The 18258-nt window shown below is 38.7% G+C and overlaps 1 protein-coding gene across 1 annotated transcript in view; it reads left to right on the top strand.

Annotated features, from left to right (window-relative positions):
- MATCAP2 (microtubule associated tyrosine carboxypeptidase 2) overlaps positions 1-18258 on the top strand; it is a gene marked incomplete at its 5' end in the record, with an annotated part of 90156 nt that overhangs the window by 14343 nt on the left and 57555 nt on the right. The window contains one exon of the mRNA XM_082846214.1: positions 15943-16640. Coding sequence (XP_082702340.1) covers positions 15943-16640 — 698 coding nt within the window. The remainder of the gene's footprint in view (positions 1-15942; positions 16641-18258) is intronic.

Raw genomic sequence — 18258 nt, 5'->3', positions numbered from 1 at the left:
ACCAAGATTACCCAGCAAAGATGTCATTCAGATTCAACAGAGAAGTTAAAACCTTTACAGACAAGCAAAAGCTAAGAGAATTCAGCACCACCAAACCAGCTTTACAACAAATGCTAAAGGAACTTCTCTAGTCAGGAAACACAAGAGAAGGAAATGACCTACAATAACAAACCCAAAACAATTAGGAAAATGGTAATAGGAATATACATATCGATAATTACCTTAAATGTAAATGGATTAAATGCTCCAACCAGAAGACATAGACTGGCTGAATGGATCCAAAAACAAGACCTGTATGTATGCTGTCCACAAGAGACCTAGGGACACATACAGACTGAAAGTGAGGGGATGGAAAAAGGTATTCCATGCAACTAGAAATCAAAAGAAAGCTGGAGTAGCAATTCTCCTATCAGACAAAATAGACTTTAAAATAAAGACTATTACAAGAGACAAAGAAGGACACTACATAATGATCAAGGGATCAATCCAAGAAGAAGACATAACAATTGTAAATATTTATGCACCCAACATAGGAGCACCTCAATACATAAGGCAAATGCTAACATCCATAAAAGGGGAAATCAACAGTAACACAAACATAGTAGGGGACCTTGACACCCCACTTTCACCAATGGACAGATCATCCAAAATGAAAATAAATAAGGAACCAAGCTTTAAATGATAACATTAAACAATATGCACTTAATTGATATTTATAGGACATTCCATCCAAAAACAACAGAATACAGTTTCTTCTCAAGTGTGCACGGAATATTCTCCATGAGAGATCATATCTTGGGTCACAAATCAAGCCTTGGTAAATTTAAGACAATTGAAATTGAAATTGTATCAAGTATCTTTTCCGACCACAGCTCTATAAGACTAGATATCAATTACAGGAAAAAATCTGTAAAAAATACAAACACATGGAGGCTAAACAATACACTACTTAATAACCAAGAGATCACTGAAGAAATAAAAGAGGAAATCAAAAAATACCTAGGAACAAATGACAATGAAAATATGACGACCTAAAACTGATGGGATGCAGCAAAAGCAGTTCTAAGAGGGAAGTTTATAACAATACAATCCTACCTCAAGAAACAAGAAACATCTCAAACAACCTAACCTTACACCTAAAGCAATTAGAGAAAGAAGTACAAAAAAAATCCCAAAGTTAGCAGAAGGAAAGAAATCATAAACATCAGATCAGAAATAAATGAAATAGAAACAAAGAAAACAATAGCAAAGATCAATAAAATTAAAAGCTGGTTCTTTAAGAAGATAAACAAAATTGGTAAACCATTAGCCAGGCTTATCAAGAAAAAAAGGGAGAAGACTCAAATCAATAGAATTAGAAATGAAAAAGAAGTAACAACTGACACTGCAGAAATACAAAGGATCATGAGAGTTTACTACAAGCAACCACATGCCAATAAAATGGACAACCCTGAAGAAATGGACAAATTCTTAGAAAAGCACAACCTTCCGAGACTGAACCAGGAAGAAATAGAAAATATAAACAGACCAATCACAAGCACTGAAATTGAGACTGTGATTAAAAATCTTCCAAAAAACAAAAGCCCAGGACCAAATGGCTTCACAGGTGAATTCTATGAAATATTTAGAGAAGAGCTAACACCTATCTTTCTCAAACTCTTCCAAAATATAGCAGAGGGAGGAACACTCCCAATCTCATTCTACGAGGCCACCGTCACCCTGTTAACCAAAACCAGTCAAAGATGTCACAAAGAAAGAAAACTAAAGGCCAATATCACTGATAAACATAGATGCAAAAATCCTCAACAAAATACTAGCAAACAGAATCCAACAGCACATTAAAAGGATCATATACCACGATCAAGTGGGGTTTATCCCAGGAATGCAAGGATTCTTCAATATATGCAAACCAATCAATGGGATACAGTATATTAACAAATTGAAGGAGAAAAACCATACAATCATCTCAATAGATACAGAGAAAGCTTCCGACAAAATTCAACACCAGTTTATGATAAAAACCCTCCAGAAAGTAGGCATAGAGAGAACTTTCCTCAACATAATAAAGGACATATATGACAAACCCACAGCCAACATCATCCTCAATGGTGAAAAACTGAAACCATTTTCTCCAAGATCAGGAACAAGACAAGGTTGTCCACTGTCATCACTATTTTTCAACATAGTTTTGGAAGTCCTAGCCATGGCAATCAGAGAAAAGAAAGAAATAAAAGGAATCCAAATCGGAAAAGAAGAAGTAAAACTGTCACTGTTTGCAGAAGACATGATATTATATATAGAGAATCCTAAAGATACCACCAGAAAACTACTAGAGCTAATCAATGAATCTGGTAAAGTTGCAGGATACAAAATTAATGCACAGAAATCTCTTGCATTCCTATACACTATGATGAAAAATCTGAAAGAGAAATTAAGAAAACACTCCCGTTGACCACTGCAACAAAAAGAATAAAATTCCCAGGAATAAACCTACCTAAGGAGACAAAAGACCTGTATGCAGAAAACTATAAGACACTGATGAAAGAAATCAAAGATGATACAAACAGATGGAGAGATATACCATGTTCTTGGATTGGAGAATCAACATTGTGAAAATGACTATACTACCCAAAGCAATCTAGAGATTCAATGCAATCCCTATCAAACTACCAATGGCATTTTTCACAGAACTGGAACAAAAAAATTCACAATTTGTATGGAAACACAAAAGACCCCAAATAGCCAAAGCAATCTTGAGAAAGAAAAATGGAGCTGGAGGAATCAGGCTCCTGGACTTCAGACTATACTACAAAGCTACAGTAATCAAGGCAGTATGGTACTGGCACAAAAACAGAAATATAGATCAATGGAACAAGATAGAAAGCCCAGAGATTAACCCACGTACATATGGTCACCTTATTTTTGATAAAGGAGGCAAGAATATACAGTGGAGAAAAGACAGCCTCTTCAATAAGTGGTGCAGGGAAAACTGGACAGCTACATTTTAAAGAATGAAATTAGACCACTCCCTAACACCATACACAGAAATAAACTCAAAATGGATTAAAGACCTAAATTTAAGGCCAGACACTATAAAACTCTTAGAGGAAAGCATAGGCAGAACACTCTATGACAAAAATCACAGGAAGATCCTTTTTGAAATACCTCCTAGAGAAATGGAAATAAAAACAAAAATAAACAAATGGGACCCAATGAAACTTAAAAGCTTTTGCATAGCAAAGGAAAACATAAACAAGTTGAAAAGGCAACCCTCAGAATGGGAGAAAATATTTGCAAATGAAGCAAATGACTAAGGATTAATTTCCAAAATTTACAAGCAGCTCATGCAGCTCAATATCAAAAGAACAAACAACCCAATCCAAAAATGGGCAGAACACCTAAATAGACATTTCTCCAAAGAAGATATACAGATTGCCAACAAACACATGAAAGGATGCTCAACATCACTAATCATTAGAGAAATGCAAATCAAAATTACAATAAGGAATCAACTTATACCAGTCAGAATGGCCATCATGAAAAAATCTACAAACAAAAAAAGGTGGAGAGGGTGTGGAGATAAGGGAACCCTCTTGCACTGTTGGTGCAAATGTAAATTGATACAGCCACTATGGAGAACAGAATGAGGCTTCCTTAAAAAAGTAAAAATTGAAGTACCATATGACCAGCAATCCCACTACTGGGCATATACCCTGAGAAAACCATAATTCAAAAAGAGTCATGTACCACAATGTTCATTGCAGCTCTGTTTACAATAGCCAGAACATGGAAGCAACCTAAGTGTCCATTGACAGGTGAATGGATAAAGAAGATGTTGCACCTATATGTAATGGAATATTACTCAGCCATAAAAAGAAATGAAACTGAGTTATTTATAGTGAGGTGGATGGACCTATGAAGTACCTAGGGTCAGGACAGGAATAATGACGCAGTCATAGAGAACGGACTTGAGGACATGGGGAGGGGCAAGGGTAAGCTGGGACGAAGTGAGAGAGTGGTATGGACATATATACACTACCAAATGTAAAATAGTCAGCTAGTGGGAAGTAGCCGCATAGCACAGGGAGATCAGCTCGGTGCTTTGTGACCACCTAGAAGGGTGGGATAGGGATTGTGGAAGGGAGACACAAGAGGGAGGAGATACGGGGATAGTTGTATAAGTATAGCTGAACCACTTTGTTATAAAGCAGAAACTAACACACTATCGTAAAGCAATTATACTCCAATAAAGATGTTTTAAAAAAAAGAAATCAGTAAAATATGTAATAAATTATATAATGTTAAGTGCTAAGGAAAAAAAAAATAAAGCAGAGAAAGGGTATAGGAAATCTGAGAAAGGAATGGAATTTTAAATTGAGTGGCCAAGAAAGGCCTCAGTGAGAAGTGACATTTGGATTAATTCCTGAGAAGTGGAGGAGCTAGTTCTGTGGGCTTAAGGCCAGGGTGGGTGCTGGGGGTGGGGGAGCATGCCAGGCAGGGGAGGTCCCAAATTGCATTGGTCATGAGGTGAAACAGTGCTTGGCATAGCTGACGAATATCTAGGAGGCCAGCGTGTCTGGAGGAGACCAAGGAGGAGAGCAGTGGGAGTTGAGCCCAAAGAGATGGCAGTAGGCTAGGTCCTAAAGGACCTCATACGTAAGAAAGGAAGCCATTGAAGTGTTTTTCACAGAGAACTGACATTATCTGACTTTTTAGCAGGATCATGCTGGCCACTGAGTTTTGAGAGTAAAGAGGGCAAGATTGGAAACATATGGGGTTCATTTAGGAGGCTACAGTTATAATCCAGACAAAAGCTTGTGGTGGCTTGAGCCAGACAAGTGGCAGTGGTGATAGTGAGAAGTGGCTGGATCCTGGATATATTTTGAAAATAGTGTTCACAAGATTTTCTGACACACTAGGATGTGGGGTTATGCACTATCTGTGATACTGTCAAATTTCCATCATATGCTCCTAATTGGTGAAAAAGATACAAATTCTCACTTGTTCTGTCATTTTTAGAGTATGATTTTCCCTGACATAACTTCAACTTTCCTTTTGTTCCTGAGTTTGAAAACACATCCCACAATTATTTCTATGTCCTATCTCAACCTTGAGGAAAGATAAAGAGAAAATGTGGCTTTGAAAATTGACAGTGCCAATGCTATCTTATGAGTTTCTCAACTGTAAGCTCCAGCCTTATTTCACTTACCTTGTTGATGTTCTCAAGGCCTGTCTCAGAACCTTGCACCCGTTAGGCTCTCAGAAAATGTTCGTTAAATGGTATAGTCTCCACATTTCCCACCCAATAATGAACAAAAACAACAATCAGCCCCTGTCAACTGCACAATCATAAATTAAAGTTTGTATTTTAGTATTTAGTATATTATGCCAGGGTACTCATTGGGTAAATGTAGTTGAGCTTCCAGCACCTTCATTACTACCACCTGCAATCTGAAGTTGTGTTAGCTTTTTTGCACCTGGAAAGGTAACAAAAAGGCGGAGGAGACTGGTTTTGTAATTCGCATCTGGGACAGAGCGTCACGCCACCTGTCTCTTGTAAAATCTACTGAGGAGTTAACGCCCCCTTGAACAGCGCACAAATGTCTACGGGGATAATCAGTCAAAATGCGTCTATACGAAAGGCTGGAGACCCGAGCCTCTCCCAGGGCCCAGCCCACAAGCTCCCGAGGCACGGGCCTGCGCTGTGCACTCCGGGAGTTGTAGTTCCTCCTCTCTTCATGCGAGCCAGGACGCAGTATCTCTGGCGCCTCCAGCGGCGCGCAGGCTCCGTGAAGCGCGGCGCACGCGGACGGCACGCGTTTCCTAGCAACGGGGGAGCGGCAACGTCACGCCGGCGGGCGCTAAGAGCAGCTGCCCAGTGTTGGGCGGCTTTGAGTACCTTTCAGCACCTGCGGGTTGGAGGGAACGCTGCTTGCAGCTTTCTGTCGGCACGTCTCCGTCCGTCCTTACCCGCGTTATCCTAAACCCGGTCGCCGACAGCAACCTTCCTCCGCGACCCCGCGTCTGAGGCACTGCCGGCGGCTAGAGGCGGCCCGCCGGGTTCCTGTCTGGCCCTCGACCCCAGCGCCCGCGGAGCCCGCCGCCCGCGGCCTCAGCGGGACGATGCTGGAGTCCATTCGCGTGACGGGTGAGTGCCAGGAAGGGTGGCCCCTGGGCTGGCGGGAGCGGCCAGCGTCGTCCCGGCCGCTTGCGGCGAGTACCGGGAGGCCGAGGTGACGGTAGCATGTGGGCTTCGGGGCTCAACGCAGCTCCCTGAACAGTGCGGAACCCGCGGAAGGTGCTCAGGGAAAAGGTGTGCAGGGAAGAGAGAAAACGGTCCCTTTTCCTTTTGTCACTTATTATCAGTAAGCGCGTGCTGTGGACTGTAGTGAGGTAAAGTGTAATAGATCGGCCCTACAAATGTACAATCTAAATATTGTTAAATTCTGTTTCAAGGCTTATTAGATATGTAATTAGGCATTGTAGTGCACTAGGATCTAGCTTTCTAGAATGTTCAGAAGTCAGAGCTAAGCAAAAGAGCACATCTCTGTATATCAGCATTTATACTCTTTGTATGTATGCTTTTATTCTTAAATCAGAACGTTTTGAGTTGATATTAAGAGGTCACTTTATAGTAAGTATTATACCAAGCGCAAAAAATGTTTGTTTAGACCCCAGGTCAGAAAGTTGTTTGCCTTTTGTTATTTTTAGAAAATAACTGTGTATATTAATCATTTAAAAATTATCTTACACAATATTAGAATAATTTCCTAGGCCATTTTCCCATCATTTGATTCTGCCTAACATTCCTGCAAGACAGCGTTCTTGATAACCTAGTATCATGACTAAAAACACCGAAGAACAGCAGAGTAAAGGGAAAGGTCTAATCTTGAAACTGGCTTCAAAATAAGACCAGATTTTTTTACTTTAAGGCATCGGTGTACCTAATAGACCATTTTTCTGCAAAATTTTAAATTGTATAACAAAATTCACTTTTAATGAAAATATTTATGGTCTTAATTTTATATTTCATGTTCCAGGTTATAAAATGAGGAGTTGATTTTGTGCAGTCATGACATTGCTGTGATTTATCTCGTTGTTATTTATGTTGTCAGGAAACAGACAATTACAAGATCTAAGATTTAAGAGGCAACTTAAATTGGCATTAACTTTTTTTCTTAAAGTGATTTGATGTAGATCCTGTTCTTTCATCTTAAAATACAATGAAAATTGGAAGGTATTATTCTTTAAAATTTATTTTTGGCTGCGTTGGGTCATTGTTGTTGCACACGGGCCTTCTGAAGTTGCAGCGAGCGGGGGCTACTCTTGGTTGCGGTGCTCGGGCTTCTCATTGCGGTGGCTTCTCTTGTTGTGGAGCATGGGCTCTAGGCGCGCGGGCTTCAGTAGTTGTGGCACGTGGGGTCAGTAGTTGTGGCTCGCAGGCTCTAGAGCGCAAGCTCAGTAGTTGTGGCGCACGGGCTTAGTTGCTCCGTGGCATGTGGGATCTTCCTGGACCAGGGCTCGAACCCGTGTCCCCTGCCTTGGCAGGCGGATTCTTATCTGCGCCACCAGGGAAGTCCCGAAAGCTACTTTAAAGTACCATATCTTCTTTTTGTATTGGAACAGAGTCTCTCAACCATGACACTATTAATGTTGAGTCGGTGGATAACTGTTGCGGTGGGCTGTCCTGTGCATTGCAAAATGTTTAGCAGCATCCCAGGCCTCTTCCACTAGAAGCTAGTAACCCCCCTCCTCCCGCCACAGTTGTGACAAACAGAAATGTCTCCAGACATTGTCAAATGTCTCCTGGAGGGCAAAATTACCCCCCCCCGCCCCATTTGAGAACCACTGCCCTGGAGAAAAAATATACTAGTTAGAAAAATATACTAGTGAAGGTTATTAGATAACGATTTAGAAATAACATCAATTAAGATGATTTCCCCAAAGCATAACAATCATGGTAGAGGAAAAATACAATTATGATAATATTAGATTTAGAAAGCAGGTATCTGACCAGTTAGCAACAAAGTGGATCTCCTGTTTTTCAATATGCAGAGTTGGAAGTTTGAGGAGAGATACTTTCTAAAATAGTAGACCCACTCCTCCTGCCTCAGCTCTCTTCCCATAATTTAGTGGCAATAGACGTATCAATCCAACTCTGCATGTTGCATTTCCTGAGATAAGATAATCTGGCAGTGTATTTCTGTAGTTCAATAAAAATTCAAATAGTCATTTGAGACAATTCAAGCCTCATTTAAAACAACTGACTGGGGCTTCCCTGGTGGCACAGTGGTTGAGAGTCTGTCTGCCGATGCAGAGGACACGGGTTTGTGCCCCGGTCTGGGAGGATCCCACATGCCGTGGAGCGGCTGGGCCCGTGAGCCATGGCCGCTGAGCCTGCGCGCCCGGAGCCTGTGCTCTGCAATGGGAGAGGCCACAACAGTGAGAGGCCCGCGTACCGCAAAACAAACAAACAACTGACTGGCTGTTTTTCAAAATAGTTTCTCCATTTCTTTTATAAATTTCTTGACTAGTTAAAAGGATAGTTCTAGAACCCCATGCCTAGCATTTTGCTGACATATCAGAAAGCCCAGTTTCAACGGCCTGAAACTTTACGAAGAGAGTTTAGCTGAAAGCATGCCCTCCTTTTCCCTCACTATCACATCATTCATTGATATCTTAGAAGCCCATGTTCTTCTGGTTAGCATCAAGAGCATGCTTGTTTGTGGTAAGGGTACTGATGGAAATGTGTTTATTTCTTTTCAGCTTTAAAATAAGTATAGAGCAAACTGATTGTTTTATTTCAGGACTGAAGCAATTACTTGCTTCTGAAATCACTTCCAATATAGTATCTTACTCGCTATTGACTTATTAGTCATGATTTAATGTAATCTAAATATAACATTCTGGTGAACTGATTGGAGAAGTAAAATAAAAAAGAAAGATTTGTATGTTATATATGCTGTTTGAAATGGGATCAAATCAGAAGAGATTACCTTCTCATAGCTTTTTAAAGAAGATGGTTTATTATACTAAAGCCACTAAAATGTTGATTCTAGAATGTAGAATTTATTACTTAATGTTAAATTTACCTTGGAAATCCAAATTTCATGATTCTGAATATCTTCCCATTTACATTATTCCATGGAGTATTTCTATAGGAGCTGAATATAGTATTGAATATAATAATACTGATAGTTAACACCTGCTTAGTACAAGCCAGCATTGTTCTCAGCACTTCACATATATTACCTTTTTTGATCCTCCTACTGATACTGTGAGGTACATAGTAATAGTATCCCATTTTACAGATAGGGAAACTGCAGCACAAAGATGTTAAGTAACTTGCTCAAGGTCACAGCTGCTAATAAACAGCCAAGATTCAAATCAGAGAAGCTCCATTCCAAAGCCCATTTTCTCAACCACTAGGAAAGTCAGAACCCTTGTTTAAATGACTATGTGTTGATTTAAGCCACAAAATTCAACATGTGTATCTCATTTAACATCAGTGGTACATTAGCTGATAGTTTACTCCAGGTGCTGTTAAGTTTTTATCACAGGCAAGTCTAATTTTTGCCTGGAAAGATCATATTTTACTTAACTATAAAATTGTTTCAAAATAGAAGATGACATCTAGCTCATTAAGTGAGTAACAAAATGCTATCAGAAGCCATATAAGATTATGTTATTTTATGAATTCCTACTGCCTGTATCTTGTATGTGATATAAGAAGTGATTAATCATCTGGAAATGAAGCTCCTTTGTAACAAAAGTGAATGTTTAAAACTACTGGAGACAAAAGTCTTAAGAGCAGTGTTTGGCCATGTGGGATGAATACACTTAGGCACATAGCTCCTGTCTGTCCTACAGCAGTAGGCACCTGCCATTAAAATTTATCTTCAACATCACTAATTGTTTCACATTTTTATGCGTCCTGGTATGATTTTTGCCTCAACCTTCAGGCATTCAAGTCCTGAATCCTTTCTCTCCTCTCAAATATTCTGTTTCCTTGGCTACCTCTCAGGGCAGTGAGTGAGCAGAAACAAACATATATGTATGCCATAATGGGACTTATAATTTCAGTGATGAGGAAGGCCATCATATAAACAAATGTAAGACTGCAACCGTGACAAGTGAGTCAAAGAACCTTCCAGGGAAGTTTTCCTGAACAAGTGATACTTGAACTGAAGGATGAATAGGGATTAAGCTAACAGAGAGGACAGGGGAGGGCTCTTCAAACACAGGGAACAGAATATGAAGATGTTTTGTGTCTGGAGAGGGAGTGGTAAGTGTGAGGGATTGACAAAATGAAGGGAAGCTAGAGTGGACTGATTAAGGGGGAGCATTGTGCATGATGGGGCCAGAGAGGCAGAGTGACCTGACCATGAGTGACCTCATGTGCCATGATTAGGATTTTCTCTTCACCCTAAGTGGAAAGCCTGGGGAAGTTTTTCTCGCATGTTCACTGTTGTTTTAGATGGTATTGAATGCATTTTCTTTTACCACAGACCATCGTTTCCCAGCATTATAGAATACCCTGCATGCTTCTAACTGCAAAAGCACACCACCACAAGCAGTTTCTGACCAAAAAACAATAGTATCACATTATAAGAGTCCTTGCTGCTGATAGAGTAACACTGAAGTGCCCCTAACCGGGGCTGTGACATTTTTAAGAATCCTGAAGTATAGCTGAGTTTCTCAGTTCTTGAATGATACTAGCAGTGCCTTTTCATCTCTCTGTTTACTTACAGCTGAGAAACTATATTGGATAATGTTGAATTTGGAGGTATTATAATTAAAAGATTACCTGTTATAATGCAGACAAATTGGGCAATAAATGTTTTCAAAGATACTGATTTTTTTAAATATACCAGTTTAAAAATTATAGTGTAACTTACATTCAGTAAAGTGCTTGAGTCTTAAATGGGCAGCCTGATGAATCTGTACATATGTAACCACTGTGCAGAACAAGATAGCTTTCTAGCCCCCAGTACCCTGGTACCTCCTCCCAGGTTATAACCCCTTCCTCAAAGATAAGCACTATTCTGCCTTCTAATACCATACATTAGTTTTGCCTGTTTTGTTTTTTTTTCTAATTTATTTATTTTTGACTGCGTTGGGTCTTCATTGCTGTGCAAAGGCTTTTCTCTAGTTGTGGTGCTCGGGATTCTCCTTGCGGTGGCTTCTCTTATTGAGGAGCACGGGCTCTAGGCCCGCAGGCTCAGTAGTTGTAGCACACGGGCATAATTGCTCCACAGTATGTGGGATCTTCCCAGACCAGGGATTGAACCCGTGTCCCCTGCATTGGCAGGCAGATTCTTAACCACTGCACCACAAGGGAAGTCCCAAGTTTTGCCTGTTTTTGGACCACATATAAATGGAATTATACAGTATGTAGTCTCTTGATCTAGTTTTGTTTGCTCAGTATTGTCTTTGAGATTCACCTATATTGTTGCTTGCAAACTCAGTTTGTTCTTTTTCGTTGCCATATAGTATTCTATTGTATGAATATACCGCAATTTACTCATCCTTTCTGCTGTTGACAGATGTTAGATCATTTGAGTTTAAGTAATGATGAACAGCTTGGCAAAACTAAAGTGTTTATCTTGTTTGGGAATTGTTTTATTTTGCCTCTTCTTCTGTTTGTAATCAAGCAACCTATCGTTTTGTGGTATAAAATTACCCTGGGCTCTCAGGTTTCATAAGTATAAGTGAACCATATGAAATTGCCATATTATGGGTCAAAATTGGTTGAATGATATTTTCCAGCAGGCTTTGTTTCTGATGATCTGATCTTCCTTTCAGCCAGAGACCTTGTAACTACTGTGAAACCTCACCTATTCAGTTGTGAAACACTAAGAGTTTAGTGAGCAGTGTTCCCCTCTTTCTTCCATTCCTTTAGATGAGGATCAGGAGACGCTGATGGGTTTAGTGATGAAGGCCACTATTACAGAGAGGTTATTGAAAGAGTTGGGAATGGAAGCCAGGAATCCTGGTATTCTTTACTCCTGTTCTAGATACAAATTCAGCTTTCATTGTGTTGGTAATTTCAGTATAGTCATCCACTTGTGAATATACTATCAATTTTAATGTAATATTATTTTCCTTTTTTCCCCTCAATATGGGTAATCATTTTGGGGTGAATGACTTCTTTGATCAAGTTATTTTCATTTTCTCCAAGGTTATAGTGAAGCAGATTGCTGGTGGCTAAAATGTTACATTAAATAGTGACTTTTAATATGAGAGTATGATTTTTATTTATTTTATTACTTTTATGAGAGAAAATGAGTTACACTTGCCCCCAAAGAAGCCTGCTTATGCTTAAAGTTTTGATTTTTCAGGAAAAAAGGAGTTAGGAGAATAGGATGTTCTTCATTGAACTCTTCTTCTTGTCCTTTTATTATGTTCTTAAGCCTGTTTTAAAGGTTGTTTTTCTTAAACAGTAGTAGTATTTAAAATGACAAAAACAGTATTTTAGGTTTTCTAGTACTTAATACAACTAAAATAAGATTAGCATGACTCTGAGAAATTAATTTATATCTATCTTGTAAGAGTTGTTTGAAGGTCCACGTGCCCCACATTTATGAACTTCATGGGATATCAGCATTTGGCAGGATTGACATTTACTAAATAGATACACCATTGGTACTCCCAGACTACTTATGAGCAGATGGAGCTCATAAAGGACTGATGCTAAACCTCTCAGGTAGATAATTAGCAAGTGAACTGAAATGCTGCAACTCCTGGGAGGGGGGAAGGGGTTCTGTCATGCACACACTGTAATTTCTCTCCCACTTCCCCAATTCCTCCTTGAGTGTTTTGGCAGCTGGTTTAGGACTTTTGTTTAAGTATCCTGAAGTGTATAGGTTGTTTGAGATGGGACAGAATTAAGAATGTAGATGCTTTATGACAAAACAGCAGAAAACTCTATGAACGCAGCTCTTTGATCAACAGAGCTACTGAGTCTTAGGAACCAAAGAAAGCACTTTTTACATTGAATATTCTTTTTTTAAAAAAAAAATCAATATACCTGTAACAAACCACCCAAATTAGGAATTCTTCAGAGTAGTTTTGTTAACTGATTTTAATTTGAGGTAAATTCCCACCCTTTTTTTTTTATTATTAAATTCCCCCTTTTTATTATGAAGACCAAACGAGAAAAACCTGATTACCTCCTTTTACCTTCCTGGCTGTGCCTAGTCCTTAACCAACTTTTCTCGGTTTGTGATACCCTTATTCTTATCTCGGTTCTCTTGCTCTTTTCCTTTCAGTGTCTGTTTCAGTCTGAATTTCATTATCACCTCTTGTCTCCTAAACTTGTGGTGTCTTGTTAGGGACACTGACATTGTTCTTGGGCATTTGGACTGCAGCTTGTGTTCCTTAGCCTATGTTTGCCCATCCTACCCAATTTTGACTATCAGTTGGCAACACTTAAGTATGAAACCCCTGAGGATCTGGGACTTACCAGCCATTGATGAAAGTTTTGTTTGTTCTGTTTATTCACATTATTGAATGGCTTCTTTGTACAATCAATCTTCAGCATGACCCTGTGCAGTCTAGTTCCTATCTCTCAGCTTGTCCATGTAGTAGACATTTTATTTAGCCCCTGCAAGTTTATACTTTCATGTTACCTTTAGACAGCAGAATTCAAATTTCATATGTTGGCCTAGAAAATGTTAACTAGAAGGACTTCTAAGTACCTTACATATTTGGATTGTTTATTATCTACTTTTGACCTCATACTGTTTCTTTACCCTAAACCCTAAGACTTCTGGGCTTTAAAAACTTTTAGTGCAGGGTTTCCCTACCGTGGCATTATTTTAGGATGAATATTTTTGTTGTAGGAGGCTGTCCTATGTATTGAAGGATGTTTAACCTCATCCCTGACCTCTACCCACAAGATGCTAGTAGCATCCCTCCCTAATTGTGACAACCAAATGTCCCCTGGAGGGCACAGTTGCTCTCATTTGAGAACCACTGGTTCAAGGTCTTCCAGGTTATATTTCCACTTCTACAGTCATCTCCTCATAGAAATATAGAATGGTTCCAGAACTACAAATACCTGTATATCTAAAGTGGTCAGAGAATGGCATGTTTAGGGTTGTGCCATTCATTCATTCACTTATTTATTCAGTGTACATTTATTGAATATCTACCAGTTACCATGCTAGATGTTGGAAAGAGAAACATGAATAACACATGGTCCTGGTACCTATCTTAGTATTGAATACATCAGTTATTCAGATTACTGTGTCTTACTAGGGTGCTGTGTTTGTACAGAGGAAGAAAAGATGTAGTGCGGTGCATGTAGCAGACTTAATACTGAATGTCTGTTGATAATTGAATGAATGACCTTATATAATAGAATGAGCATGGACTCTGTAATCAGACACATCTGCATTCGAATCGCAGTTTGCTCTTCACTACTTTCTTGTCGTATAACCCTGAGCACATTACTTAACACTTCTGAAGCTTAAGTGATATAATATGCAAGGTTTTTGGTGAAATCCCAAACTCACATAAATGTGTTAACAAATAGCGGCTGCTATTATTATTATTTATTACTACTTATTATAGAAAGGATCCCTGAATGTCTAATCTTGAGTGAGTGAGCGACAGATCTATGTGGATAAACAGTTTTCTTTAAAATGGAATTAAATAAATTGTCTCTTTCTTGGCAAGGAAGGCAGCTGTCCAAGTCAGCTAGCGTTGAAATTGCCTCCATAGTAGGAGCCAGAGGTTGAGGGCTAGAGGCATAAGGATCCATGAGACTCAGAAAAGAGAGGTGGTTGAGAGAATCATGTGTCACATTTGCAGAAAGGATTTAGAAAGGGTTTATAAGCAGACATGGTCTGATAGGAGTTCAAATACCAGGATTTAAGACAAACTCAAACACTTTTGTCAGTTTAGAATTGAATCTGAAAGCTCTTAAGGGTTTACCTGAAATCCTCTCAAATGTTTCTCTTCCTTCCCTGAACCCTAGGTTATTGTCTGTATCTTTTGTTTTTCACATTTAAGCATATACTACCTCGTATTAGTACTCAAATCTTCATAGGACTGCCTTACCTTCAGAGCCAGATTAGAAGCTGGTTGAAGGCAAGAGCAATGTATTTATACAGATGCTTTTCAGATCTGTGTGTCTATTAGCAGTATTCCTGTATTTGTGGAATGAAAGAATGCAAATCAACACAGTTTTAAAACAGTACACAAGCAACAATATTTCAAGTTATTCTTACCTCTTTAAAGCACTTTTGAGATCTAAAGGCAAAACTGACCTCTCCTTAATTTGGCATTTGATATACTGATATCTTACATAGTAATTATTTTTTTAAGTCTTGAGAAGAAAAACCTTGATTTTCTTTAATCTTAACCTATAGCCTAAAATTAAGAAAAGCAACTAATAAATATTGAGTGACATTACTATAATGTGCTTGAATGTGCACATATTATTTATTTAATTTAAAAAATTTTTTGAGATATGTAAGACAGTGTTGTCCTTCTTTTACTGATGGCTACCTTTATATATAGTGTCAGATTTCAAGATTGTATTGGCTTTGAAAATGCCTTGGATTTTACTTTGATATTGGTAATACTATTACACTATATCCTTTCTACGAAATCCACATTCTTGGTAGAGTTGAGTGTTCAGATTATTTATGTATATTATCTCACATCTAGATTAGACTTTGGTCATCTACATGGTTTGAAGCTGAGGATTTTTATAGATAATTTAGCATATGTACATTCTTATAGAAGTGACTGTGTCTAGCTTGCCCAAAGTTTAGTAATATAGTCTTTTAATATTAAAAATGTCTTTTCTAAAAATGGTTGCAAAATTATGAAGTTTACAGAACCTTCAAAATACTTTTCACATAATAAGCAATTTGCTTCATCTGGTATCTTTTGTTATTTCTTTTGTTTTGATTTTGTTTATTAACACAGAAAAGCTTCACTGGCCTGAGCAAGAACTTGCTAAGAAGTCTATTCTAAATGCAGAAGAGTCCTTGATTATTGGCAGCAAAGGAAGCATTTCACATTTATCTCCTGGAATACTAAAGGACATTTTCACAACTGGAACCAGTAGTTACAATGTCCTACTACAGAGCAAAGAGGAGAAAAAGCATCATTCACAAAAACAGTCTTCCTCCACCTACTCCAAAAGATGTAGAAAACCCAGCAAATCTAGCTCTTCACGTAGTAAAGATCTTCGCAAGATGAAAGCCCCAGTGCCTGTGATGAGCAGTGATACTTGGTACTGCCTAGAAAGGCAGCCTGCTGTTTTTGTCACTAGTTCAGTGTCAAGTCCTGTAAAGTTTACACATGATATCTCTGTTACAGGAAACAGCACAGTACTGCCACCTAAACCCAAAAATGAAAGAAAGGTCAAGCGACGCCATTTCTCCACTCTTCCAAAGCCAAAGCTGCAGCCTCAGCTGTCTAGAAGTTTTGAAAAAGGAGATGACTTTTCTGGAAAGAAATTTTGCATACTGAGTGCTATAAAGCCCACCAACTTGGAGAAAGAAAAAGTGAGATTCTTTAAGTCTGACTACACCTACAATCCTCAGTTTGAATATGCTAATCCTTCCCTGCCAAGTGTGTTAGCCAAGCACAGCAACGCAACTGACCGGTTTCTTAAGCAGGTAAAATGCTACTTCAGTAGTAGTATTTCATTTTATGTAATGAAAACAATTATTTGCCATCGTATAGAAAGCCAAAAATGTTGTTTTAAAATATTCCAATTATTTATAGTTAACTCCCATCCAGGACATGTAAATATGTGACAAGAAATCTCCAGGTGAGTGTCACAGTTCATATGTAAACTACTTTGCACTAATCAAAATCTATAAAGAATCTATTATATAGACGTTGTGTTAGGAAGCAACTATATTAGGAAAAAGCTTCAGATTCTGGTTCCAAGCTTTCATTTGGGAGTTACAAACTTATGGCCCATTTGTCAGCCCACAGACAAGTGTTTGTTTTCTTTTTGATTTTGAATGCGTTAGATGGAGCATGCAGTATCTCTGGTTCTCCCTGTTATATTACATTCTCAGCTTACTTAGGCCCCTAAAGGCATTTTGGGGACTAGGCTTGATACTTGCCAAAGAACTTTTTAATGCTTTACTGAAATTGTTAATAATCATCAAATATATAAGTACTCATTTAAAGAAGAAAATAATGGAATTTAAAAAATTATCTTCAAGCGTAGCAAATCACGATGTGGATGATATAAGCAACACTTTCCAAATTGCTCAGTTTAGATACTTAGCACACAGTTTTGTGTGTTAAGGTCTTAATAAACTTCAAAATCCACTTTATTGGGCTTCCCTGGTGGCACAGTGGTTGAGAGTCTGCCTGCTAGTGCAGGGGACGTGGGTTCGAGCCCTGGTCTAGGAAGATCCCACATGCCGCAGAGCTACTAGGCCCGTGAGCCACAACTACTGAGCCTGCGCGTCTGGAGCTTGTGCTCCGCCGCGAGAGAGGCCGCGATAGTGAGAGGCCTGCGTACCGCGATGAAGAGTGGCCCCCGCTTGCCACAACTAGAGAAAGCCCTCGCACAGAAACGAAGACCCAACATAGCAAAAATAAATTAATTAATTAATAAAAACTCCTACCCCCCCAACATCTTCTAAAAAAAAAATCCACTTTATTTGAGGAGAAGTTGGCTGATGTTTACCTTCAGGGCACAGAGTTGAGATCATAAAAGCAGACTACATTTGGTTAAATTAATTTTGTACAGGTTTTTATAATGCATTAGGTTCAACTTGGCTTTGTCAGTGATTGAAAATCTGTAGGCTAGGTGAAGCTGCGTGATTCCATTTGCCTTTGGCAAATGCCCTATTTTAACATTTTGCTGCAGTGCAAGTTCTTTGGACTTGCAGCCAGCAAATTTTTTATTGTTTGTTATAAATTACATGGAATCTGACCAGTCTTTTAAAGCCATTATGTAAAGCTTATTCTAAGATTAAAACAATTTTAATCTTGCTATTTATTTTCCTTTGTTAGAAAAAGCCTTTTCTACTGCTGCTATTTTTTTGAAGGTACACCCCCCCTTTTTTTTAATTGGAGTATAGTTGATTGACAATGTTGTGTTCATTTCAGGTGTACAGCAAAGTGAGTCAGTTATACATGTACATATATACACTCCTTTTTAGATTCTTTTCCCATATAGGTCATTACAGAGTATTGAGTAGAGTTCCCTGTGCTATACAGTAGGTCCTTATTAGTTATCTATTTTATATATAGTAGTGTGTATTACAT

The sequence above is a fragment of the Leucopleurus acutus genome, assembly GCF_964270905.1.
Source record: "Leucopleurus acutus genome assembly, chromosome: 9".
NCBI lineage: Eukaryota > Metazoa > Chordata > Mammalia > Artiodactyla > Delphinidae > Leucopleurus > Leucopleurus acutus.
Note: the sequence above shows the minus strand (reverse complement) of the source record. Positions and strands in the feature narration are given on the sequence as shown.